We start from the raw sequence: 26,115 nt of genomic DNA on the forward strand, positions 1-26,115 counted from the left end.
GGGAACTCTCATGACGAAATGACCGAAATTTTGGATGGGTTCAATTCAGATCAAGGTTGGGACAGGGAACTTAACTTTCCTATTATGTTAACTCATAAGGTATCTCGTCTATTAGCTACTTCTATCCAATAATGAAAGCTCCATGACCACCTTTCAAGTACAAAGTTGACATCTTTTATTTCGTATATTATTCAAATAATATTATTTGCAAATGGCACACATATGTTTGTGAGTTTTCGCTTTAAGTACAAACATTTTACTGATCGTTACAAATGGTTTCGTGTGTGCTGTGAATCATATTTGAAGAAATGCACAAAGTACATTTAATACTTTTCGTTATCTTGTCGGCCAGCTCAACCGGCGGAGGTGGTCCTCTCACATGGATGTTAAATAAATATCGCCTTAACGCATACGTAATAGAAAAATGTACAAAATTACAATCGTGTCGTCGATCAAATACACAGAACAGAAAAACAGATAGCACTAACTAGAACACGTTTTAAAAACTACAAAGCGGGTGTTTGGCGGAAGGCACGGTATACACAGAGTCGTCTTGTCCTTGGTGGGACAATTGGGTCACAAGTAGAAAAGAGGGCTGACGAGCCCCATCTTAAAACTAGGTTCCATAATTTACAGTACAAATGGGTGGAGTTAGCACCGCCTAAATGCAATACGCCGCCGGCACCTCGAAGATGATGTTGCCCTCTTTATGGTGGAAGTTGGGTACCTCCACATTGGACGCCGCCTCCACAGTAATGGTGCGAGCCTTGTCCTCCAGGCGGCAGGCTATATTGGTGCTTACATTCACACGCAACTCGGTTCCGGTGAGGCTGGAAAGCAATCGATATAAATATATGCTGATTAGACCAAATGGGGTTACACTTACTCATGGTATTTCTTGCAGACAATGCCCACCAGCTCGCCAATGCGATCTTCCTTGAGGGGCGTGTACTCGCCCTGCAGGGAAAACACCAAGTCCTTGTTTTTGGGCGAGTGGAAGACGATCAGTTGATCCCGACCGGGTGAAACGCTAATGGACGTCAACTGAAAGTGGAGTCAAGAAAAAGAATTATTATTAAATGGACAGATTTAAATCACATTTAAGTAAATGCATTTCTAGTTCTGAATTGCATTAACATAACTAAAACCGAATTTTACTCACCTCCCTAATTTTAATGTTGCGATCCATGTCCTTGAATTTCTTCTTAATGCCTTCCAGTTTGTAGATGGTCGAATCGGAAACGATGAAGGCGCGATCAGACTGCTTGTTGCGATGGTTGAACTTCTTGGCGAATGAGGAGAAGAGCACTTGGCGGAAGGTCTCCCCGTTGGCGAGATGGTTCTTAATGTTCCTTACGCTCGCATTGTAGGCATCATAACCGCTGTTGTCCTGCGAGTTGGCGAGGTAATCGCCCAGCCAGCGACGCGCTTGACCCCAATAGGGTCGTCTTCCGGCCAGCGCGGTGGCGGCAATAATCTGCAGACGCAACTGCGGCCACTCACTGCGAGGATATTTGTGCAGGATCATGTAGGCTCGCCAGAAATCGAAAATGCGGTGCAGTTTAGCCTCCGCCTTGCGTCCGGCAAGCGGCGGCTGTGGCCACTGGATGCTCTTGCCGTAGTCGCGCATCTGCTTGGCTTTCCGGAAGCGGTTGGCCAGCTCCTGGACGTAGCTGCGCAGCTTGTAGGTCTTATAGGCGCGCATAATCGTAATGGCCGCCTTCATCTTCTTGAAGTTCCGCCTCACAATCCATCCGCGCACTCGCTTTTGGAGCAGCGTCACAATGTGTGGGATCATCTCGTTCCTCTGCTGCTCCAGGGCAAACAGGGTGCGTGGCGAGCGTATAAATATCTTTGTGTGGCCGTACTTTACGTCCTGGGCGAACTTCTTCTCCTCGATCAGCACACGGACTCCGTCGCGATCGCTTCCCGCGCGGAAATTGGGCCAAGTGTACTGCGAGATCATCTTGTAGCGCAGCAGGAACTTATCATAGCGCTGGCGATGAACGAATCCGGCGCGACGGACGCGTAAGTTCTCCAGTAGGCCGAGGTATCGCACCTGGTGCTCCACGCGCTCCTCATCGAAAACTGTGGAGCTCTTAAGGTCATTGGGCTTGATGCAGCGCACATAGAAGGGCTCCTTTTTCAGCAGAGTAACCACCAGATCAGCCATCGATCTCTGGAACAGGGTGCCCGCTGTCAGTGGCCTCTTGGTGGTTTTCTTGATATCCTGTGCTCCCTCGGGCCACATCTCGCTCAGGTTGGCGTCCTTGGAGTTGTGCAGCAGGCGCTTAAAGTCCTGGTACAGCGTATCCTTGTTCTTCTCGATGAATCCATTGATGTTGTAAATGACATCGCCGGCGTAGTGAGTGATGCGGAAATCCTCGCGATGCTTGAGCTCCTTGTCGGTGGGCTTCAGCTGGCGACTGGTGTAGTGCGGATGCTTGCTCAGGTTCTTGTCCATGGCCCCCAGAAGGGTGTCGTCCGTCACCTTGCCCACGCTGAGGCAGGCCTCGTCCATGATGGCAATGATGCCCTTGTGCGGCTGCTCCACGAGATCGCAAATGATCTGGAATCGAAGGAGTTTTGGGTTACTTGATTTAACTTATTTCACTTTTTGGTATTTGCAAGAGCTACTTTTACCATTTCAAGTAGTCAAGAGTTCATATAGTTCATAAGTTCACATATAATTAAAACTCACCTTGTTGTTGAAGTATTCAATGTTGGTCCATTCTATGCCCTCACGCTGGTACTCCTCTTGCTCCTGTTTAAGCACCAGTTCTTTGGGAAATAACAAGGATCATTATGATATTTTCCGAATACCAAACTCCACTATCATACCTATGAACAGCTGCTGCAGTTTCTCGTTGCAGTAGTTGATGCAGAACTGCTCAAAGCTGTTGCAGTCGAAGATCTCGAAGCCGTAAATGTCCAGCACACCGATGACCGAGTTGAATCTCGCCTGCGTCTTGCTGCCGCGGAATAGGATCGCCCTGTTGATGCGGGAGATGATCCAGGTGAAGAGCCGGTCGTAGATGGCCTTGGCCAGTGCATCCTTTCCGTACTCCGCCTGCGTGGCGTTGTGATCCTTCTGCATCACATTTCCGCCGGCCGCAATGACCCGCTTGGTTAGTGCTGTGGACAGCTCCGATTCGGTGACCTGGAGCAGCTTGGCGGTGGACTTCAGGTGCTGCTTATTGCTAATCACCAGGTCATCCTCAATGGCTGCAATGTGGAAAACAGGAAATGTAGCACACATCTATTTGGGATTTTAATCATGAACCAACTTACTTTGGAACTCGACATTGCCCAGATGCAAGACAGCGGCGATTGTGCGCCAAATGGTCTGCACCTCATCCGTGGAGAAGCCCAGGGTCTTGAAGGCGTTGCAGGTGCCCTTGTAGTCGGACTTCTCCGTCAGGATGTCCATGCTGCCCTGGTTCAGGTAGTGGTACTTGCCCGTCTCCTTCTGCAGTTCATATTGGCGCAGTTCGTTGTCGTTGGCTCCACGAAGCAGCTATAAATGGATGAATTGGTTGGGGGTATTAATTAAGCGATTGCAACTATTTTAAATTAACCCAACTTGGTCAGTGCAACATGACCGTATCCATGTCCCAAGAATTTGGCACACCAGACAATTAGCAGGCGTGCTAAGTGTAATTGAACTTCCGTTTCCTGTCGAGCATTTGCCAGTTGCCTTTTATATTGTGATATTACAAGTTCTATAGAGAGTTCTATTAAATAGTATCTTCTAACATAAATAACTCGACGTTGACTACATTTCTGTTTTGGCCGAATAATTCATCGCAGATAGGTAAATTGATATCATATCAGTTGAGTAACTTGGCGCCGTTTAAAGATCTGTCACAAACAAGGTAATCAATAAGAATCTACATGCTTATCAGCGTTTTGCAGGTGTGAGTTAATTGAGCATTGCTTGTTTCAAGATAGCCTGGCTAGTCATAAATTGTATATTCGCCAAGTTTGGAATTTATGACCGATGCAGCCTAGGTGCTAAAGCATTTCGTAGACCCACTCCCAAAGCAAGCATTCCATAAAATGGGCAAATATTTATTTAGACTCAATTTACAAATAAACAACTTGCACTTTTCAACAAATAAACGAATGATTCGAACTCTCACAAAAACCAGATGAAGCATTCGACTTGATTAAGTGCTTCCAGATGATAAATGTGCTAAAAGTGTTTCAAATAGATATACATCGGAAATAGCGACCAATTATCACCTCAGCAGGCTAAATTTACCAGTTCAATGGGTGGGTTTTATAAATTATATATGGAAGTTGGCTGACGCCTTGAATAATGAATAAGCGATTGAGTCGTGACGTGATATTTTTTCTTGTTTACTGGATGAGTCTTGGCTACGCCTATGTTATCATTTTGCCAGTGATATCATCGATTTCTAGATACCTAGGAAGTGAACAGTATAGAATAGAATAGGCCTCCAGCGGCCAGCGAATTTAATTAAATTAATTAACAGTTTGAGGTTTTAAGATAATTGACAGAGGAATCTGCTGTTTTTGGGTCAGTTAACGAGTGCTGCAGAAACTGGAATTATTAAATTACTCAGGCAAGTGTCATGGTCCTTATTCTTTATTCTATGAAGACACTCTCTTTACAGCATATTCTAAAATATTAAAATATTTATATATCATGTATATGTGATTTATCATGTCAATGCTTTATCAGTTGCCAAACAACTTAGTCATCCATCCGACTTGAAAGTCGAATAAAGTTAGATAACCACTAGGCCACATACAATGAAACACTAGGCCTCATAAAACTGTCTCAACACCCAATTTAAATGCCCACAATTGTTTACACGGCAGGGGGAGTGCTGCACCCACAAAAAACGAGCGACAATAACTGTCTAACCAGCCGAAAAGAGCAACTTCATCACGGCCACAACAAGCGGACACCCCCAGGTAATGGACGCCCCACTACCTGGAAACCCATCCCACCAACTGGAACACCTGTCGTCACCTGGCACGCGTCACGCTGACTCACATGGTAAATAATCGTGTACACTTAGTGCCACACACGAATAGTTCCAAATCCCACGAATGCGCCACTCACCTGGTAGAAACTGTGGAAGTTCCGCTCGCCGGGCTGCTGCTGCACCACGCGCGACTTCTCCAGCAGATAGTTGGTGATGATGCCACCCACGGGATCCGCCTTGTAGTCGAACTCGATGTCCATGTACTTTCCGAAGCGGCTGGAGTTGTCGTTGCGGTTGGTCTTCGCATTGCCAAAGGTTTCCAGGATCGCATTGCTCTGGATCAGAACGTTTTTCACTCTGCAATATTAAGTGGGGAATATTATTTATCTTATATTATTATAGTAAATTTATGCCTGCTATTTATGCCTGTAAGACTATAAAGAAACCCTCATTAAAACCAAATCGACATAATTAAAAACGAAATCAACACAATGAATGCGCTCTTAATGCAGCTTAAATTCTTCGCCCCCCTGTGACGAAGCAATTTGGAAAATGGCACTCACCCTAATCCCCGAAACTATAGTAGATGTCGTTTCAAATTTCATTCGAGGCACTAAAAATTGGCAATTTAGAGGGCCATTGTGTTCTGGGGCTTGGCCCTGGAGGTCTCAGCGCTTTTATGGAGCACCTTAAACTACACCCAAGTGATAAAAGTGTGTCTTTTGGACAAAGTGGTTCGGGTGGTTTGTGTTGGGCAATTAGTGGGGCAATTAATTTGGCAACTTAAGCTGCAGTCCGGCCCACTGATGTCATCCGGGGTCATGGGTCACGCGATATGACCATGTGAGCGATTATGACCCATCTGGGAAGTGCTTCATTAGCCACTGGCATCGGGCATCGGGCATCCAGCCCAAAGCCAGACTCCCTCAATGAGAATTCCATTATAATTACATTATTTGCATGCAAAACAATGGCAAATTGTAGTGTTGGTTTTCACTGGCAGCTACATGTTATAGATCAGAGGTTCCCATTGTCTGGTTCACAGTATTGTGATAAGGCCGAAAGCGTTCCATCAACCTATGTAAATATGTAGGAAGCCCAGCTTGGTGGCCAAACTGATTCCCTAATTTGCAATGTAATGAGTGCAAACTGCTTGGGAACCATTGAGCTAGTTAAACATATTTGCATTGCCTGGTATTTGGTGCTATTAGTTTGATTTCCCTAAGACAATCGCTAATTAAAACTGCACTTCTTAAAGATTTAATCAGGAATTTACTCATAGAACAAGTTGCTTAGTTCCTACTATAATAAATTTTAGTAATCAAGGATTTACTTATAGAACAAGTTGTTTAGTTCTTACTATAATAAATTGTAGTAATCAAGAATTTACTCATATAGCAAGTTGTTTAGCTCTTACTATAATAAATTGTAGTAATCAAGGATTTACTTATAGAACAAGTTGTTTAGTTCTTACTATAATAAATTGTAGTAATCAAGGATTTACTTATAGAACAAGTTGTTTAGTTCTTACTATAATAAATTGTAGTAATCTTTTCTCCTAGTCAGTTAATTGTATACCAGAGTATTTAATGAGAATTTATTTTGTTCTTAAATCTTACGTATGACTTACCTCTCGATTTCGTTCTGACCCTGGGTGTTCGTCACCGCGGCAATGTACTTCATGATGATCTTGGAGGCCTCCGTCTTGCCCGCGCCGGACTCTCCGGAGATCAGGATGCAGGTGTCCTGCTGGCGCTGCTTGAGCACCCTGTAGGCGGAATCGGCGATGGCGAACACGTGGGGAGCATTCTCGAAGAGCTCGCGACCCTTGTACTTGCGAATGGTCTCCGGACCGTAGATGTTCATCTGTCGGTAGGGATTCATCGAGACGCACACCTCGCCGATGTATGTGTAGATGGACCCGTTCTGAAATCTGTAGGAAGAGTAATGGACGGTCGTTCATTAGTTGCTGCAGTGTTTGGAAAGGCATTTCCCCCCGAGATTACAAAATACATTTCAACTGGATGCGGAGCAAGTGAGTGGGAGTGACAGGTGGGGAGCCACCACCCGTCGTTGGCGCCTGTAGCTTTCAATTCGAAAATTGCTTTTTCAACATACGGGTCTATGTGATATACCTGCTCCACATGGAGCCAACGATCGATATAATCGAGCGTTGTTATGTAGATCAAATTGTTGATCTCTTTTCCCACTTTTTGATTGACTGCAATGGGGCGTACATGTGGATGCATTTATTCTACACTCGATGTGTAAGGCGCCAAAAGATTGGGCATATTGGGCATATTGAACATACTATATAAAAGTGCGTTGTGTTCATAAAATGCATTCGGTTCGCTAAGTGGGTCACTTTTTCCATCGATAGACAACGAGTAGAAGAGAATGGGAATCTCAAATGTTTCACTTGGAAACTACTATATTAAGTTTATATCATTCTGAACTAAGTGTTAAGTTGATAACGTAAGAGTTATAATAAGTCTTTGCCATGAAATAGGTTATCTTATCTGACGCGATTGCGAGTACTTGAAAATATCAATTCGACTGGATTATTGCTGTAAGTTTGGTACTAAGATGTGGCAAAAGATAGAACCCATCTATTTGTTACGTGCTACTTTTTAATGAACTTTGGAATTTGGATTATAAATGTGTTCACAATTTAAACAGTTTCTTGAACAATTGCGATGAGAACTGTTTAGATTTTAGTACATTTCAGTGGAATTGGAAAATAATGAAGCAAGTTGAATGCAAATTACGCGTTACGTTTCCCCAGAAAATTACCCAGAGCGTTCCGAAAGTAAGAGTTACACCATCAGCTACTGCTGATTACCCCAGATGAGCCACATAACCAAAAGCCGAGCCCAAAACTGTGCAACAAGTGGGCATTACAAAATGCTGGACAGACTATGTTTTTTCCTCCCAAAACCAGAAAAACAAAAAACCCGAAAATGAAAATGAAGCACCAAATTAGCAGGCAAAGAAACGGAGAAATTGTTTAAAGCCAGAGACGAACTCAGAAACTAAGCCGAAACCAAACAGCCAACAGTTTTTGTTAGCCCGAAATGAGGGAATGAAAACGATTAAAACAATACACTTAATACGCGCATTTGTTTGTATTTATGTTTTGGCTGCTGGTTTGGGGCCCATTTTTCCCTCGAACACACATGTTTTTACTTAACTTTTCAGTGCTTATTTATAGACGGCTGTGCGCTGGCTTTTCAGTTTTCAGTTTTCAGCTTTCTGTTTCGTTTTGTGGGCCTCTGTGTGTGCCGGCACTTCTGTTGCCGTTGCCTTCTCCACACATTTAGACTTCTGGGTCAAAAGTGTGCGACGAGTGACAAATAGCAAATGGCCATCTGAACTCCAGCCAATGTCCAAGAAAGTGACGCCGTTTAGCGCGCTTTTCAACTTCTTTTTGGGGCCATCACATTATGCTACAACGAGTATGATTTGCACTCAGCGGCAAAAGGGCAGGCAGCAAATGGCAATCCTCTTAGAGGCAAAAGAAACCCAATCCGCGAGAGATTTCTCCCCCCACAACAAGCATATTGACACCATATGCACACGCCACTGGGAAGGGCGGGAAGGGAAGTGTGTGTGGGTGGGTATCGCCCACGGGGCGTATGATTGACATAATGTCAAAATTTGCTTTTGGCCCGCATGACCAGCACACTCGCCTTTTGCGGAGGAGGGCTAATGGGACTATAGAAATTGTAGGCCAGGTACTACACGTATTGCCAAGACTCAACGGATAGCAACCGAACATTTCAATTTGGTTTCAGTTTGAATAATCGGGGTCATTGGTCAATTTGTATACGAAAAGAAACTACATTGCAGGGAATCATAAAGTACAAAACCATATATGTAAATGTGAAATAAATATTTTCCATGGGTTTCTGATAAGCCAATGAGTAAACGTTGTAATTAAAAATGCTTCAAGTTCCAAGAGCAATGAAAAAAGTAATAAATCTGATTAGCTAGCCCTGCACATTAAAAGATAATGATTTTATTTAAATCTTTAAAATTTGTAAGCTATTTGTAAAAATATCCTACAAATTATAGATTTTCTCATTAAGAACATCTAACAAATGCCTTATCTAGCTAAAATTCTGACTCATAGTCAGCCAAAAAACCCCAAACTGGCTTATCACTTCAGAATTCGCTGCACCCCATTTGTCATTTATTTATAGTATGTGGTATAAAGTTATCTGCGGCTGTGCTTGCCCTCCAAAATTACCAAATACTTCTCATGTTTTTATTTGCTCAAGTGCTAAAAGACAACTTTGGGTTCTCTTTCGGCTTCTCCAAGCAAAAAACATTCATAAATTAAAAATCATCTTGCTGCCTTCGCACATTTTCATGTTCATTCTTTCGCGCACTTCATAAACGCGACTGGTTGTATTCACTTTAACTGCTGTGAGTGTCTTTCTTTATTCCGCTGCCAATGACGTAATCGAGATAAAAGCAAAAGAAATAACTGAAGTAAGAAAACAAATATATCGACTCTCGTACGAGTATATATGAAATTCCTGAATACTCAGCCGCTGATTGTTTTGATGCATTATGTGCTTGAATGTTTCACAGCGAAAATTTAACTAGTTTTATAGACTCATCTTCCTGAAACTAAGCACATGGCATTGACATCATATATTATTATTATTATTATTATTTAATAACAAATTGCTGGCTTGGCGTGTTAACATCATGACTCAACATCGGCTATTCAAAGTGCGATTTGCATATAGCCATTAGCCATTAATAATGTGCAACGCCTTCTCGCGCCTCTCAATGAATCACTTACTTCAAACGCAGACGGAAAATCAATAAGTTAACAGTGCACTTTTCATGGCCAAAAGCGACGAACATGCGTTCGGAAAATGTTTGCTCTAGGCTGACGTCATCGATTCGTCAACAAACTTGGCTTTTAGTGGGTCAATGTTTCTATTTGCCTTAATAGGGGTTTGTTTACGCTGTTATCTAATTGAATTTGTGCGATTTATTGACTGAAACTTTGCTGTAACGGGGGGATACTAAATATCTGATAACATATGCAAGTAAATTTAGATATATATATGAACTGATTGATATTATATCACTGTGTATATAAACTTAAAGAAAACATTTGAAAGTGATAGTATCCATGTTAATAAATCGCTTAGATAATTCTGTTCCCAGCACCCCAGACTACAAACCGCAGGAAAACATTAAGATCAATGGAAAAGATTCTCTGAGGAATCGGGTGCACTGATGGGTCAAGTCCCTTGCGAATTTCTTGAACGTCTGCCAATTCATGGGAACCGCATCAGATCGGGCCAGAAAAGCGTTTCCATCTCATTATGGAAATCATTTTGCTTTGGCCCGTTTCGCTGCTGTCTACTGACCATCTGCATCATTTTCCCCAGACTCTTTTCATCGTTACATTTCATTTTCCTGTAGGAGAGGCATTTTTCTGTATTATTTTCCCCTCGATTTGCGCAATGCAAACAATTGCATCTGGACCGCGGCAAGGAATTAACTTCAATTTACACCCAGGCCAATCAATTAACAGGAGCAGAAAAGTCTCGGAAAAGTCTGGAAGGCAGGCCGCTAAAGATTTGTGTAAACGAAGTGCAGATGCAGATGCCACTGGATTTTCCTCCTCCAAGTGGAAGTATAGAAATTATTGCAATGCGAATGACAAACATTGCCCGGCTTTGAATAAACAAACAGAGTGGGGAATAGTAAGGCGTCGTCTAGACGGGATTGGGATTGGGATTGGGACTGGGATTCTCAGGTCGTTCTCCCTTTCTTTTCCTAAAGCTTTATGCCTTTCTTCCGAGAATTCGCGCATTAACCAAGTTTATGACATGGAAAAGTGAAAAACACCGGCAGAAAATAGCTGTGGTTATGCTGGGTAAATGATTTGATTTCCGTTCCGGTAGTCGTATCAAAAGTGCTTATCTTGGTGAATTGACGGCTTTGATACCGCCACCTTATCTCTGGAATGCCCTCATCGCAAGGTGAAAAATGGGCTGGAGGATTGGCTGCGTGTTTACCAGATGAAAGGCTCCCTTTGAACTGGGAGCACTACACTGCTCCTGCACAAATAAACAGACAAACTTCGATTGCAATCGGAAATCCCAGAAGCGCTCCTCTAGTCTTTAATAGCTTTCTTCCCCTCACAAAGAAAAAGCGATGATTTGTTTACGTTTCACGGCTTCTTTAATATTTTTCCACCATACGACGGCAGGGGGAATATCACACGGCTATCAGCTGGGAATGCACAAATAAATATTCGATATAAGTACTCTTATAAATGGAAACCTAATCCAGTGGAAGGTCTACCCGCTGCAATTGCGTAACCAAGAGTTCGCTTATCATCTTGCCAGTAGATATCGAACTATATGCTATATATAGGTGCCTATATGGCGACAAGTTTGCTGGAAGTTTGCAATCTTATCGCCACTTTGGCACTGCCCAAGAACCCAGTACATAAATAAATACAGATACTTTTAGCAGCTGGAGAACTGAGAAATTTGGGGGTTTTATTTCATTCCTGATAAATTTGCAGTATCAATTTGGGCTAGACGATAAGACCTAGACCTATCAAGTGCTGCCTTCTGACGAATTCGCCAAAACTACAATCAATCAACAAGGCAACTTTCTTAGAAGCCATCACTTGCAGTTTTATTTGCTTCGTTTCGCGATTTTTATTTGCCCATAAAAACTCACTTGGCATTGCACTCAAACGCAAAGTATTTCCCTGAGTGCACTTTATTGTCGCCTGTGGAATACTAAAATCAAAGCCTTGACCAAGCCAAAAACTCAATAAAATAAAATCGCTAGGAACACAAGTGGGGAGGCAAAGTGAGCAGCATTTAAATGAAAATGAAATGCAGTTTGTCGTTAGCATTGAAAGTGGATACTGGATATCGTCGTGTCTATGAATCATCAGTTTGTTGGCCAAAACAGCTCATAGTTCACTCGATTTTATGAAGTGCTTGATGATGGGAAGACCCACTTAGAGCTCTCAGGAAATTTGCTTAAGTGGGTGTGCCACGATAAGCTTTAAGCGGTGATAGGAATGGAGTGTAGTACAGTCTACTAAGGATTTTAATAATTTACGGTTCCAACGCTCTATTATAATTTATATGTATTGGCAGAGACTCAAAAGTTATTCGCCTTGCGTTGTAAAAATGTCACAGAATTTTCGCTATAAAATATATAAATATGTTTAATAGGCCTCTTCACCTCGTCACATTTATAGAATTTGGAATTTCGGAATTTTCGATGTCAATCAAATCACTTAATAAAACCCAAAAGCAATGCTCGAAATTCATCGACCCCAGTGAATGTTTTCCCCAGAGAAAGCAGTTCATGGAAAATAGATGCTAGATCCATTCTCAATATGGGTCAAATAAATGCGTAAACAATTGTCGAAAATGAAAACAGAAAACAGTATCAGCTAAATAGACACGAAATGGGGCACTTGAAAGTATTGCATGTGATGCATTGGGTGCTAAAAGGGTCAGAGGGCAATCGATCAGGCATTTTATGGCCCACTTGGCCCTCCCCTGAGGACACTCGACTTAATGACAGTCGTAAAAGATCAACTTGTTCCAAATACTGCGAACTTGGATTGCGTCTGCTCCTCCAATGGAGGATGGGGGATCGAGGAATATGTGGGATCGTTTGGGGCAAAAGAAACAAGTTTTCTTTCAAACATACATACACACATAAGTTTTTTGCTTCCTCTATTTTGTGGGTGAGTCTCTCGGCCAAACTGACGCCATCAACCGGTTTGTATTTTGGCTACGCCATGGCATTTTTATTTATTTCAGTTTTCTTATTGCTTATTGTTGACTTGAGTATCTGCAAGATACTCGTACACAGTGTGAGTCACGGCATCATGCAAATATAATTTATTTTTCTAATAAAATATTGGATTTTCAAGCTGCCAAATAATGCGTATATCTGATGTCATGTGGCGAACAAGTAAACTACATATGTGCAGCGAAATGCATTCATTTCCCCATTCGATCGATGCCAAATGAAAGTGAGTTTATTTCGCTGCATTTCTTTTATTTCTTTCACGTTTTCTCAAGTTTTCTTCGCACATTTTCCAATTACGTGTGCGTCTTTCTCCGGTTTTTGGCGCGTTTTTGACCCTCAATTTGTTAAGGGGGTTTTCTCAACTCGGTTGCGTTCGAGTTTTCCGGCTTTCCTGTTAAATATTTATTAACAAACAGCAAATTGATTTGAGTTATGCCACGATTATGCCGTGCAGTAAGACATGAAAATCGCGTTTGCTATTACTGTGATTATGTAATTAGTCCGATTTACACAGCTTAATTTGCTTGCGATGCTTTGATAAGCGATTTGTGAGCCACCAAAGTGGGTTAATGCATCTTTGGCAGTAAGTCTGCTTTAATTACAGACTTATGCAACCCACTAATCAACCATGGGGATTTTACCAGCTCTCAGACAGCTGGGTTTCCTCCAATTAGTTTCCTTTTGCGATGGCAATTTCAATTATCGAGGCGAATCTTATCATACAAGTCGTAATTGTGATGAATCGTCCGAGTGTCTTTAGCAATTAAGTGTATATAAACAGATTAGATGAATCACCATTTATTTATAGGCATTGCCAAAAGAGACCAAAACAATCATTAAAATATCAAACAGCCGACTCATTACCATAAATGTCCAAGCGAAATCCCATATTTCCACTGTTTTGCAAAGCTCCTCTAATCTGTTGAATAAATGTATGTGGTGGCGAGAACTTTTCCCGATAACGATCGTTTCCACATGAAAGTTAGCCAGCCATGCAAACCAGCGACCCGGCGAAGTGGAAATGTAAATGGATGGGGGATCCATCGGTGCTCCAGCTCCAAAGGAAGCGGTTGCAACAAGTTGTTGACACTCGCACCGAAATGAAATCAAATGAAATGATATATGCGGTACATGTGGGTTGTGCTGCGTGGTCGTCGGGGGGTTAAGGAACTTTACATAATGGTCATGTCGGTAACCACCTGGAACCACAGTGCCGGCCACACAAATATTGACACGCGACTGGGCGGTTGGAAGTTGTTTCGGAGTGGGAATGTGACAAGAATTTCACTTTCGTAAATATTTAACTGAGATAAAGGTAGCTGTGTAATTTACAACTACAGCTGCCACTTGGAATCTACTACTTTGAACAACAACATTGACTCTTCGAAAGAAAAACATTTAGCATTTTAGCTTGAAAACTAAACCATTTTCTTATAACTATACATTTATTTGATAGTCTTGTGTTCATATAAAACCTATTACTAAGAGTTTAACTCGATGCTGTTGCTTTATAAATTGGAAAATGATATCTCCAATGACATTTTAAAATGTATTTTGTTAGTCACCAACAAAAGGTCTTTAATTATACTAAATATATCCAATTTCTCGGAAATTCTTCCCCCATTCCATGAAATCCACTACCACTTCTCATTCCACTGCCAAATTGAATTGAAATGCCGCTAATGAATGCATTTAAAACCGAAAGTCATGGCACAAAAAGGAGAGTTTAACACTCCAAACGAGCATTCAAATGGGTCCATTAAGTGCCCTCTGGAGTGGAACCGAAGATGGAATCGGATGGAAGGGGTTAAATGGTGGAGATAAGACCGGCTTTAATTGAATCGCCGATAAACAAATCCAGTTTAATCGAGGCGGAAAAGCCGAGAAGCACAAGCGAACCAGTTTTTCCGCTCGGCAATCGATCAAAACAGAAGCCTTGAACTAGACCATCGACTGGTGGAAAAGTGGTTTTCCAAGGGGGGTGGAGTGGAGTAAGTGGACAAGTTGGCGGTGGACAAGGCCACCGGAGGAATCAATATTACACGGTGGTCAGCAGACTGCTTTCAATTGTTCTTTAATGTCACATTGCTAAGTACAAAAATGTTTGTAGGTACATAGCTTACTCTGCAGGAAGAGGGTTTTTCAACGACTTATGTAGTAAGTAATATTAAAGAAATATTTTTTTAATTTCTTAGACAAAATACATATAAGTTAAGGATCAGATTGAAGTTCCATTTTTAGTGCTCCCAAACTAATTAGATGGTTCACTCACCGCTTTCGCAGGTTATCCATGAACTTCTCCATGCTCACTTGGTCGAGGAGGACGAAGTCCTGCACTCCAGCTTCCCGTTGCATCGCCATGGTGTCCTCTGATCCTTTGATCCTGTGTTTTCTATCGGTTCGTTAGATTTTCGCTCGCGAGCGGAGGTAGCGGTAGTCCGGGGAGCGAGGGGGGATGCTAATTGCCGGCTGCAAAGGTGAGGGTCAGAAACTCAGGTAAGAACGAAAGGAGTATCCCGAAAAACACGCCGTTCACTTCGGTTTTGTTTTGTTTCTTTTCTTGTTATTTGCTTGTTTTGTTTGCCTCGCCTTTCGCGTCTCGTTTCGAATTTTAACTATACATATATGTGTACAAATATAAATATATACAATATGTATATATATTCCGTGTGGCTGCTGCCAAGCGAATTTTTATGTTTTATGAGCCAATTCGAACTGCTGCCGCTGATGACGACGAATAATTCTCGGCGAACACGAATTCAGCGATCAATAAAGAATAATTCTGGATTTCTGGACCGATCGAACGCTTCCAATTGGAATCGAGCAGCAATAAGAACAAGAACAAGATCGCAAGCAGAACAGATAAATAAAACGAGAACTCGATCAACAACCACTATCTACCTCACTGTTTATTGAAAACCGCAAGTTTCGCGACGCCGCACGAAAAAAAAACATTTAGTTTCGGAATCTCCAGTTTTTTATATATGTACATATATCTAGGATCGGCGCAAACTAGTCCGGAGTGTGCAGCGGATGATCAGTGTGTTTGCCCACCTGGATTCAGTTACGTTTTCGGCGGATTAATAATAATAATTGGCCGTCGCACAACCGCCGCTCGACCGAATTCAAAGAAAGTTGCAGAGGCACTGTGGTCGAATTGGGATTTCAAAAGGCGATTGCTTAGGGATGTGACTACGACGAAGTTATCGAGGCCTAGTGGTGGTCTGAAATTCGTCATCGATAAGTGCCCTAGAGATTCGTGACTCGGTGGTGATCTTAGCAATAGTTAAAATACGTATATTGCATTTAAATTGGTAGATCGCCTTTTATTCGTCAAAATGATTTAGGTCACCTTTCATTTCGAAATGTATATTTTCTTTTTATATATACCGTTTTATTGAAACTAAAAATTTTTGTTTGAAAGTTTAATATTTGAAAAGATTAAATTTGAAGCAGCCTTGTTTTTTTTTTTTGTTTTGTTTTAAAGCTGGCTTGAAACTTCGGAAGCTCGTCTTAGCGCGCACTTCAACCAAAAGGCTTACCTTATGCGCTTTTCATACTGTGCCTTAACATAACATTAGAAAAAGGTGTTTGGCCACACTGCACTCAACTCACCACGAACAGCTGTTCCACAACCGTCGTTCTCGTAACATTTAATTTAGCTAAAGTCGTCGAATATCGGCATAAAATGAATAAAATCACGAGTGCCTTCATCAGAGTCCTGCGCCAGAGCAGCTCCTCCGGTGGCACCAGCGCCCTCCTGGGTCGCCAGCTGTCCTACAAGAGCGATTTATCCCTGGACAAGATCTATCCCAGCGCGCGCTTGCAGATCTACACGCCGCCACCGCCGGTAAGTGGATGCAGTGGCTCCAGGGTACTCAGCCATTGATACATACATCTTCCAGGCCAGCGGCAGCGACAAGTTCAGCGGCTTCATTCCCATGGACAGACTGGAGATCACCTACAGCCGGAGCTCCGGACCCGGTGGCCAGCACGTGAACACGGTGAATACCAAGGTGGATGTGCGCTTCAAGGTGGCACAGGCGGACTGGATACCCGAGCAGACGCGCCAGAAGCTGCTCAAGGTGCTGGCCAACCGGATCACCAAGGATGGCTACTTCTACATCAAGAGCGACCTCACGCGCTCCCAGCAAATGAACCTGGCCGATGCGCTGGAGAAGCTGCGCACCATCATACGCTCCCAGGAGGCGGTGGAAGCTGCGCCGCCCAGCGAGGAGACGCTGGAGAAGCTACGCCGGCGCCAGGAGCGAGCGGCCCGCGAACGCCTCCAATTGAAACGTGGTCGCGCCCAGGTGAAAGCGGATCGGCAGGGACCCAGTGGAATAGACTTGTAGTTTTTATTGGAAATTGTTACACAAAGATGCACATTACACATATACGCTTAACTATGCTATGGACGCCATTGCAGGTTAGCACTATCACAGATTTTGTATGGGCATACCCCCTGCTGGAGTATAACAACTAATTAACTTTACAAAATTGACACTAACATTATTTAAATATGATACATTATCTGTGAGAGTGGAAACCCAAATGGACTTGACAACATTCTAGGTCTGCTCGTCCACTCGAGCTGGTGTGACAGTAAATCTCTTGGTGCTGGCGACTTGGATGGCTGCTTCCCTCGCTGGCTCGTTCTTGCCTTCCTTCACTTGTGATGGCATGCTCGCAAAACGTGGACGCTGGAATACAGGTAATCAGCCTTCTGGATGTGCAGAACCGGGAGCTACTTACGGGTTGTGGAGGACTCAACTGGACGGTGACCTCGTGGCTCCTTTGCGATGGCCTGCTCACTACACTGTGGCGTTGGCGGCGTTCCACTGGTGCTAGGCTACTCCCAATTCTCGTCGCATACAATTGTTCCAGGCGGTGGATGGTGGAGATGCCGGCTCCAGGCGGTTGAGGCATTGAGAAACTGTGTCGGTTGCTGAGCGGCGACCAAGTGTGCTGGTAGTTCGACTCGTCCAGGTGGCGCAGAAACTGACGGTTGAGGGAGCCCAGCGCTTGCTTGTCTTCGGTGGCCAGGTTGGCTATTAGCTCGTTAAGAATATCCGACTCTGTTTCCACTTTTCCATGACGCGCCAGCTTTATGTCGTGCTTCCAGAACTGCCGGTTTTTGCGGCCAATCACCGGTGCGATCTCCTTTACTTTCAGCACCAGGATGCCCATGAGATAGACGCACAGCACGTTGGACAATGTAAGGCACATGCTGATGCCACCGAGCACGGCCAGTTCCTTGGCCTGGTTGTCCGAGTAGCGACGCGACTTGATCACATCCACATAGAGGGAATCGTCATTCTCGAAGATCTTGTAGATGCAGGCCACTGCCCACAGCAGACCGGAGTTCACCGCCGGTGGCAGCAACGAGGCCGATATGGCCACGCCAACCAGGGAGCCAATGTTGCCGCCCAGGATGCCGATGGCCGCCGCTGCTCCCGACGGAATGGCCGTGAATACCCCAACGACCAGGGAGTGCAGATCGCAGCGGGATAGCATCTCCTCCGTCAGCCCCTCGCCAATTCCGTACTTGCGATCCGTGGTGCACACAACCAGGCCGAAGAGGAAGCCCACCAGCGTGGCGGTCAGTATGCCAATCAGCTCGTTCAGCATGCCCAACCTGCGTAGCGATCGATCCTGGATCACTGTTCCGAATATGGCCGCAATTATGGGACCCATGAGCGGGGAAATGAGCATGCTGGAGGCGAGGAAAATCGTGCTATTCTCCACCAGGCCAAAGCTCGCCAGAACTCTGAAAGGGAATCACAGGTGTTATCACAGGTGTTCTATAGAAATTATATTCAAAGTCACTTCTTACGCCGCCGATACGAGGAGTATGCAAAAGTCGAAGGTAATAGCCGCATCCTGGCGCACATCCCTCACGATCTGGGCCACATTCAAGCGGGAGCGCACCGAGTTCATGAACCGATCCCAGATTCCCTGCTTCTGGGCATTGATGTTTCTGGAGAAGATGTATCCTGGATAATGTAGTAGCTTGAAACTTCCCATTTTCATCGGACTTACTCTGTGCTAGAGGGCTGGTCTTCGTGCTCCTCCGTATCCTCGCGCTGAGCGTAGGATCTGTGCGCCAGGCAGCTGACCACGGATATCGATGAGCCCTCCCGATCGCCGATGCCGAATTCCTGCAGAGCCTCGTAGAGATTCTCGTAGTGCTCGTCAAAGTCCATGGAGAAGCTGATGTGGTAGGCATTCCCGTCCAGGCTGGGCAGCCAGACGGCATTGGGAATGTGAAATTTCTGCAGGATCTGGCGCACCACCTGCTCCTGGTCCGTGTCCAGCGGGATGTCGAGCAGCTGATCGTGCGACGCCTGAATTTGAATCTTTGGCAGCGGGGTATTCGGTACTTTGTAGCTCTTTAGCTCCGGGGATTCCCCGATCCGAATGGTAGACAAGCTCTCAATGGTCGAGGTTCGGCTGGCGGTGCCCATGGACGTGGCCACCTCTCCATTGACCACCTGGACGTACACCTTCTTCAGGCGCTCCTCCACCGCCTTGGTGGGAATCGTAATGCTGAGCAGCACAGCCGCTGTTCCCGTCATCGTTGCGTTCGGACTTGACTTTCTGGAATCGAAATCACTTTTTGTGAAATCGATCTAGTGCACAATCATCCGCACTCACACGTGGACAACTGGGCGGATCGAATCCGCCAATGCAACTGCAATAATCTTCTTTGCACTGGAAGCGAGTTGAAGCCTCGCTTATTATTGCCGCCACTGATAACGGTTCCCGACTAGGTGCTGCTTCCCGCCGATCTGCCAGTCACCCGGAAGAGTCACCCACTTGGCCATATTTAGGATCTATGTGGGATTGAGCTTTTGCGCCTGCCCGCCATCCAAACTGTTTGAATTTTCCATTACGAAGTTTCATATGGATTGGGCATTAGCATAGGGTTTCCTAAAGATACAGTTTTCTGATGGTACTACACCCATAAAATATACATAATTTATTCCAGAATTAGTAAGCATGAAGTTCTCTTAATTTGTAGTCAAAAAAAAACTGAAGCAATCATTTGGTTCCTTAAAAAATTGGTTTTAGTTTGATTACTTTATTTGGTTTATTATTATTCTATTAAAATATTAAAAAGATCCGAACCATTTTCCGGTTGAATGGTGCTACAAATAATAGCACTGGTTAAAAAAAGGTACTGCTAGAATATAATTACCTATTAATTGCTGTCAATTAAGTGGATATCACTAATCGTGTGATAATGAACGAGTAAGCAGTAGCTAGTTGTATTATCAGCTTGTCGAAGATCATAGAAAACAAAGTAAACCCATAATTAAATTAAGGGCGCATCTTCTATGAAGCGTTATTGTCGTTAGCTGATTCACAGATTATATAATTCCATTAAGCATTCTCGTTAATTTCATGCTTTTGCTTGCACTTGAACGTCGACGAGGTTCAAGTTTGGTTAATTGACAACTCACGGCATGAGTATATATCTGAGTATGAGTATATCTCTGTGCATTTCTAAAGATCGGAGAGTCGAGTGAATCGCACATAATCATTTGTATGCAGGTGGAATGGTGTCATTCTGCGGCACGATAAGCTGAGCATTTAAATACGGACCGTGGTGAAGGAATAAACTTTATTTGTTACAAAAACATCAGAGCTTCTCATATGTACAGGCAAACGCAGCGAGAATGGAAGTGTAAATGCCACTAAAACTGACTAAACAATAGCTGAAATTGCACTTAACAAGGTTCTTTAGCATGCTAAAAACAATTAAAATGCGTATAGGGGGCTATCATCTACACAAATGCAGATACAACTACGTTTACAATACGTATAGTATATGCTTACGATATACAAAAGTGCAATGTTGACATGGAAATGCGCCTGGGATGAATCTCTCCTAGGCTGAATGATCTCTGGTGCCGATTTCCCCCGTTTTTCCTCTCCTAGACTTAGTCTTACAAACTAATTAACAGCATATTGGGCAAAAGGCAAGGCTCAGACACAACTGTATCGCAGCTCTTAGAAGCGGATTTCGTTGCGCTGGACCTGGTCGTAAACCTGGGGCGTGAGCAGCTCGTACCGCCCCTTAGAAGTCTGGTAGTACAATGAGTCCTTAATCGCGTTCGGGTCGTAGCCCTCCTTCTGCAGGTCTACCTTGCGCAGCTTGAAGGTTCCAGTGAGGTCCACCTTGGTGAGCAATCGAATGATCTGGGGACGAGCGTAGGCGGGCAGCACCTTGGCCAAACTAGCGGCGAAGACGTCGAGGTCCAACTCTCGCTCAGGATCGTAGATGGCGGCCATGCCGGCCCTTCCCTCGGTGTGCGGAATAGTTACGCCGTAAACCACGGTATCCTTGTAACCGGCCACATTGCTGACCTGCGCCTCCACCTCGCTGGTGGACACGTTCTCGCCCTTCCAGCGGAAGGTGTCACCGGTGCGATCCTTGAAGTACAGATAGCCCTTCTCGTCGGCAACCAGCAAATCTCCGGAGAGGAAAGCCATATCGCCGTGCTTGAACACATCCTTGACAATCTTCTTGGCGGAGGCCTTTTCGTCAACGTAGCCGAGGAATTCGCGAGAGGGATTTCCCTTGACGATCTTGCCGATGAATACGCCTGGCTCGTTGGGAGCGCACAGCTGGCATAGGCCATTGCTGTCCCTAATGGGCTCACCAGTGTCCGGATCGGCACGAATGATTGAGATTGGGTAGATCTTGGGCAGGATGCGCGACACAAAGCCGATGGCGCCCACTGTGTTGTCATGGTTCATGATGTTCGCATTGCCCTCGGTGGCGCCATAGAACTCGCCCACCTTGGCGATGTTGAAGCGCTGCACAAACTGTGGCCAAATCTGCGGTCGCAGTCCGTTTCCAAAGACTAGACGCACTCGGTGTTTCTGGTCGTATTCCGAGGGTTTCGTAGCTAGAATGTAGCGGGCCATCTCACCGATGTACTGACCAATCTGGAAGTCACAAAAGCCGAATTAGAGAGCGATTTAGTTAGGTCATAAATCTCACTTACTGTTGCATTGTACTTGGCGCAGTCGGCGAAATAGTTGGATGCCGAGAACTTCTTGCGAATGGAGACCGTGGAGCCAAAGAGCACCGACTGACCCATGCACATAATGCCTCCAGCGGTGTGGTACAAAGGCAAGGGCGTGTAGAAGATGTCCTCCTCCTGGAAACCCATGGTGTAGTGGATTCCAGCGGCGATAAACAGATAGCTAAAGCAAAAATTAGTTTATAAGTTTTCATTTGAACTTAGTTCAGAAAAGATGATAGACGCACCGGGAGTGAGAGATAACCGCTGCCTTCGGCAATCCTGTGGTGCCGGAGGTGTAGATGTAGACCAGTTTGTCGTGGTGGTTCACATTCGACTTGTTAGGCTTCTCGTAACTGGCGGTGCTCAGCAGAGCGTTCAGGTTCTTGGCCTGCGGTATGTTCTTCTCCGTCTGGCTGTTGTTGTTCTCGTTGTTGAACTGGAAGAGCGTGAGGTTGGCAGGCAGATCCTTGGCCACCTCGGTAACAGCTTCCAGGAAGTCCTCGCCGTAAATGAGAGCCGTGCAGTGGGCCACCGTGATGCTGTGCAGCAGAGAGGGACCGCGCAGATTGGTGTTGATCAGCGGAGTGATCACACCGATCTTGGAGAGACCCAGCCAGGTGGCCACGTACTCGGCGCGATTCTCCAGCAACAGGGCCACCACATCGCCCTTTTTGTAGCCCTGAGCCTGCAGCACGTTGGCCACTTTGTTGGCGTGCTCGTTCACCTGCCGGAAGGTCCAGCGCTGCGTCTCACTGACCACGGCCACCTTATCCGGATGGGCACGAACATTCCGCTCGAAGACGTCCGCCACCGTGTAGTTGAGCCGCTCATGGCGCTTCGTGTACCTCAGCAGCTTGATATAGGCCCAGAGAGCTCTGTTAAGGAATTGAAGTTGAAGTTTTATTAGTTATAGTAATTTGGATATATGTGGTGACTAAACACTATTTTTGAAAACAACCCAGACAACGTTATTAATATTTATCTTCTGTGTAATGGGAAATCCACAAACCACTTGCAAGTTCAACGGATATTGATATGTTACTCGGTTTTGGAGGGAAAGCGTTTGATTAGCTGCTGCTAGTCGAGCGAGGGTAGTAGCCGTGCCGGCATTATCTTCCCCATCAATCGCGTGTGTTTTATGGTTAGTGGTTGGGGTCTGTATAAATTGCCCACAGAAATCGAAGCTCGACAAGCGCAACAGCCGTGATGCGATAAACCCATAGATAAACCCGCCTGAAGTGGCTGCAATCCAATCCGAACGTGGTAACCAAGTCCGAACCCGACCAAGCGAGCCACAACTTAATGACGCTGCTAATTTTGAGCTGAGTACTGCAAAGTTCACGGGAAGGTTGCGAAAAATCATATTTACTTTGCCAGTTTCAAGGGCTTTTGAATTTTCCGGCAGAAAGCCCTACTGTAGCTGTAGAGCTACAATTAACTGCAGCTGCCAATTGTATTTTCATTGTAAATCGTCTAATCACTGAAACAGAACTCTTACACATCATGGTATCTTATCTCTTTTGAGGATTAAGGGATTATACTTAAGCAATAAGCTGGTTGACCTATGTTTATCAATATTGAGGAAGCTATCGGCAAAATAAATAAACCTGCAAACTGAACAGAGGCAGATAATGTATATCATTGACGTTCAGTAATCGTACTTGTATTAACAAATACGAGTTAAGAAATTCGATTTATTTGTAATGATGTATGTTTGCTATATAGATATGAACAGCATACACAATTAATACTGTTTTATCTGAATATATAAACTATAAGAAACTGCCTGTGTAATTCTTGGATAATAGCTAAAGTCCACAGCCGTTCCCACTTCAAGTTCTAGCAAAGCTGATGCTACGGTCTGAAAAGTGTTTCCAAGCACTTAAGATGTGCAGAGATTTGATACGATAGCGAAAAGTGTGAGGTAAAACTAATCCAAATCGCTCGTTTCCCGTGGCAAATACAACAGTTCGATGGGCCCTGTATTAGAAAGGGGAACAATACTTGCACTCGACTTGGGACTCGACCACAGCGACGATCTCAATTTGAATTCGCTTTGCACCCGTGCGTACTTTGCACCGCCAACGAGGCAGTGAAGTGTCGATAAGATTGCCAGCTACAACTAGTTAACTTAGCTTAACGCTTAACGCACATTAGCCGCGTATTTATAGCGGTTTAATCGGGTCTTATGACCCCCATCGAGTGCTTTGTTTGGGTATTTTTGGAGTTGCTGCACATGTTTGCTGTGAGATAAGTCAACTTGCTTGTTGGCCGAGCAAAACTTCGATACGTGGCCAAGGCTGACCGGCCAGACTTGAGGTTGATCTCAAGAATCTGCTGTGAACGCGGAGTATTCGAATGGGCATATGGACGAGGTGGGTAAATTGGAAACCAGTGTTGGCCTTGGCTTGGAACTTGATCTGCTGAGTTTGACTCATTAAGCGAAAACAGCCGAGCAATTTAAACGCTGCCTTCTTTTGCTGAGAATACTTGGTGTTTTAATGGCTATAACTATAGTTTTCGGGTCAAGTGGTCAAAACTTTGAAAAATGTGAATTAAACGACTTTGGAATGTTTTTGAAGGCTAGAAGATATCAATTTTAACTTAAATTGAATCTTGAAGTACTTAGTTAAAATGAAGTTAGAGAATTTTACTTAAATTAGATGTGTTTAGTTAGATGTTTTTTCTTGCTTTAAAAGCAGATATAACTATACCTGTGCTAAAAAGCAATAACTATAGCCGTCGCCATCAGCTCTTCGGAATACATACACAAGTCAGAGGGCGACACTTCCGCTTTTTTAATTATCGTAAGGTAAAGCCAGACACAAAGTATATTGATGATATATACATCATTCTGACAAGCTTGTCGTTCGTTTACTGCTCGGCCTACAAATGGAATAGTTCGAACATGGCCGTGGCTACCCTGGAATCGAAAAACTTCCACTGCCTCCTTAAAATGGAAATCATACTAATACTAATTTAAAGCCTGTTGTTTTAAATATTTTTGTATATTATATATTATATATATAAGAGATGAGCAAATATGCAAGACTTAAGACATTCTTCATATAAAAATGGGTTTCATTAGAGAAATTTCAAAATAATGCAATTCAACTGGTTAAATATTCAGAAAACTATCTATCTGCGAAAATTTCGAAACGTAGGCCGCCCTGGCAACCCTGGAAAACAGAAAACTCCGAGACTGAGGCGACACTTCCGCCATGATAATTACCCTAGCTTTTGGCTGCCTGGCGTACGTTTCCAAGAACAGATCGGTTAGTATGCCAGTGGTCTTCCGGCTGACGCACTCGATCGGATTCGGAATGATTAGTATGCGCGGAGGGTTTCGCTGGGTGACGATCGTACGAAGTCAATGGTAAATAAAAGCGAGTTTTGTTTTGGTTTCTCGTTTTTTTTTTTTTGGGCTGGGCGACCTTGAACCTGAAGAAGTCAATAAACTGACCGTAATCGAATGGCATAAACTAATAATTTGCGTTGACCATTCGTCACAATGAATGGATCATTTCCCCGTGAAGTTTTCTCTTTTACGCTTTTCCCAACCGACAACTGGAAATGAATGCTGCAGCTGGCGACCCAAATAGATGGAAAACGAGTTTTTTTCCCTGTGTCTTCTCGGTTTCGTGTACGAAGTGAAGCTCGCAGTCGGCTGATTTTTCAGTTCGCTGATGTTCTCAATCGATTCACAAAAGAAAAGCCCCACAGATATTGTATATTGTGTATTGAAATGGAAACCGCACGGGGGCGGTATTGTAAAATTATCACTGGACTGTCTTGGGTACAGTGTGACCTCGCCCCTCCGCCAAAATACCAACACCAGCACTCACGTCAGATCGCGACTAGCGGTGGCACCCGCTATGTAGAACCATCGCCAGCCGGGTTTCGTCAGCAGCAGAGCCACCAGTGCGACGAGCACAGCAAAAATCCAGCCCATTGTGTGGAGCGTGTAGATGACGCAGGCGATTGCCAAGCCGAAAGCGACCGTTGCGCAGAAAAACCGAAAAATGACTAAAAACCGCTGGCGGCGTCGTCGCTGTCGATCGTGCGATCCGCCCGTTATCGACTTTCGATCAGCTGGCCGCTGCGGGTTGCCAGATCGGCGTAAAGAAAAAAAGATCGTTAGTATTTGAATGGGTTATAAAATTCAAATTAATTTCGAGTCTTACATTGGTGCTGTAGAGCGCGCAGTTGTCAATGTTTATTATCACATTGCTGTTCGCATAGCTGTCCAACAAGCTGTTGTGCTGCAGAGACATTTTGGCAAAAAAGAAAATCAG

The 26,115-nt window shown here is 44.3% G+C and overlaps 4 protein-coding genes across 6 annotated transcripts; 1 reads left to right on the forward strand and 3 right to left on the reverse strand.

The window, feature by feature from the left end:
- Window positions 1-151: 151 nt before the first annotated feature.
- LOC120447736 (unconventional myosin ID) lies at window positions 152-16,048 on the reverse strand. Of its 2 annotated transcripts, none has more exons than XM_039629292.2 (10): window positions 15,684-16,048; window positions 15,055-15,251; window positions 6,589-6,891; window positions 5,096-5,315; window positions 3,292-3,517; window positions 2,842-3,225; window positions 2,702-2,781; window positions 1,163-2,569; window positions 887-1,044; window positions 152-830 (listed from the first exon to the last, which is right to left on the reverse strand). In XM_039629292.2, the coding sequence occupies exons 2-10, from the start codon at window positions 15,141-15,143 to the stop codon at window positions 662-664; spliced, it is 3,036 nt and encodes a 1,011-aa protein (XP_039485226.1). In that variant the 5' UTR covers window positions 15,144-15,251; window positions 15,684-16,048; the 3' UTR covers window positions 152-661. The 2 variants fall into 2 exon arrangements, with proteins under 2 accessions (XP_039485226.1, XP_039485218.1); XM_039629284.1 differs by having other exon boundaries at window positions 15,837-15,972.
- A 233-nt stretch (window positions 16,049-16,281) lies between these two features.
- Window positions 16,282-17,188, forward strand: LOC120447832 (peptidyl-tRNA hydrolase ICT1, mitochondrial). The gene is made up of 2 exons (XM_039629432.2): window positions 16,282-16,632; window positions 16,688-17,188. Exons 1-2 carry the CDS (start codon window positions 16,471-16,473, stop codon window positions 17,135-17,137), a joined length of 612 nt encoding a protein of 203 aa, XP_039485366.1. The 5' UTR covers window positions 16,282-16,470; the 3' UTR covers window positions 17,138-17,188.
- On the reverse strand, window positions 17,127-19,637 carry LOC120447771. 2 transcript variants are annotated; one of them, XM_039629333.2, is made up of 5 exons: window positions 19,440-19,637; window positions 18,825-19,382; window positions 18,619-18,762; window positions 17,538-18,552; window positions 17,127-17,485 (listed from the first exon to the last, which is right to left on the reverse strand). In XM_039629333.2, exons 2-5 carry the CDS (start codon window positions 19,358-19,360, stop codon window positions 17,354-17,356), a joined length of 1,827 nt encoding a protein of 608 aa, XP_039485267.1. In that variant the 5' UTR covers window positions 19,361-19,382; window positions 19,440-19,637; the 3' UTR covers window positions 17,127-17,353. The 2 variants fall into 2 exon arrangements, with proteins under 2 accessions (XP_039485267.1, XP_039485260.1); XM_039629326.2 differs by having other exon boundaries at window positions 18,825-19,637.
- A 755-nt stretch (window positions 19,638-20,392) lies between these two features.
- LOC120447812 (long-chain fatty acid transport protein 4) lies at window positions 20,393-25,858 on the reverse strand. The gene is made up of 4 exons (XM_039629392.2): window positions 25,666-25,858; window positions 22,066-22,695; window positions 21,800-22,001; window positions 20,393-21,740 (listed from the first exon to the last, which is right to left on the reverse strand). The coding sequence occupies exons 1-4, from the start codon at window positions 25,770-25,772 to the stop codon at window positions 20,799-20,801; spliced, it is 1,881 nt and encodes a 626-aa protein (XP_039485326.1). The 5' UTR covers window positions 25,773-25,858; the 3' UTR covers window positions 20,393-20,798.
- Between the last annotated feature and the right edge of the window lie 257 nt (window positions 25,859-26,115).

The sequence above is a fragment of the Drosophila santomea genome, chromosome 2L, assembly GCF_016746245.2.
Source record: "Drosophila santomea strain STO CAGO 1482 chromosome 2L, Prin_Dsan_1.1, whole genome shotgun sequence".
Lineage (NCBI taxonomy): Eukaryota > Metazoa > Arthropoda > Insecta > Diptera > Drosophilidae > Drosophila > Drosophila santomea.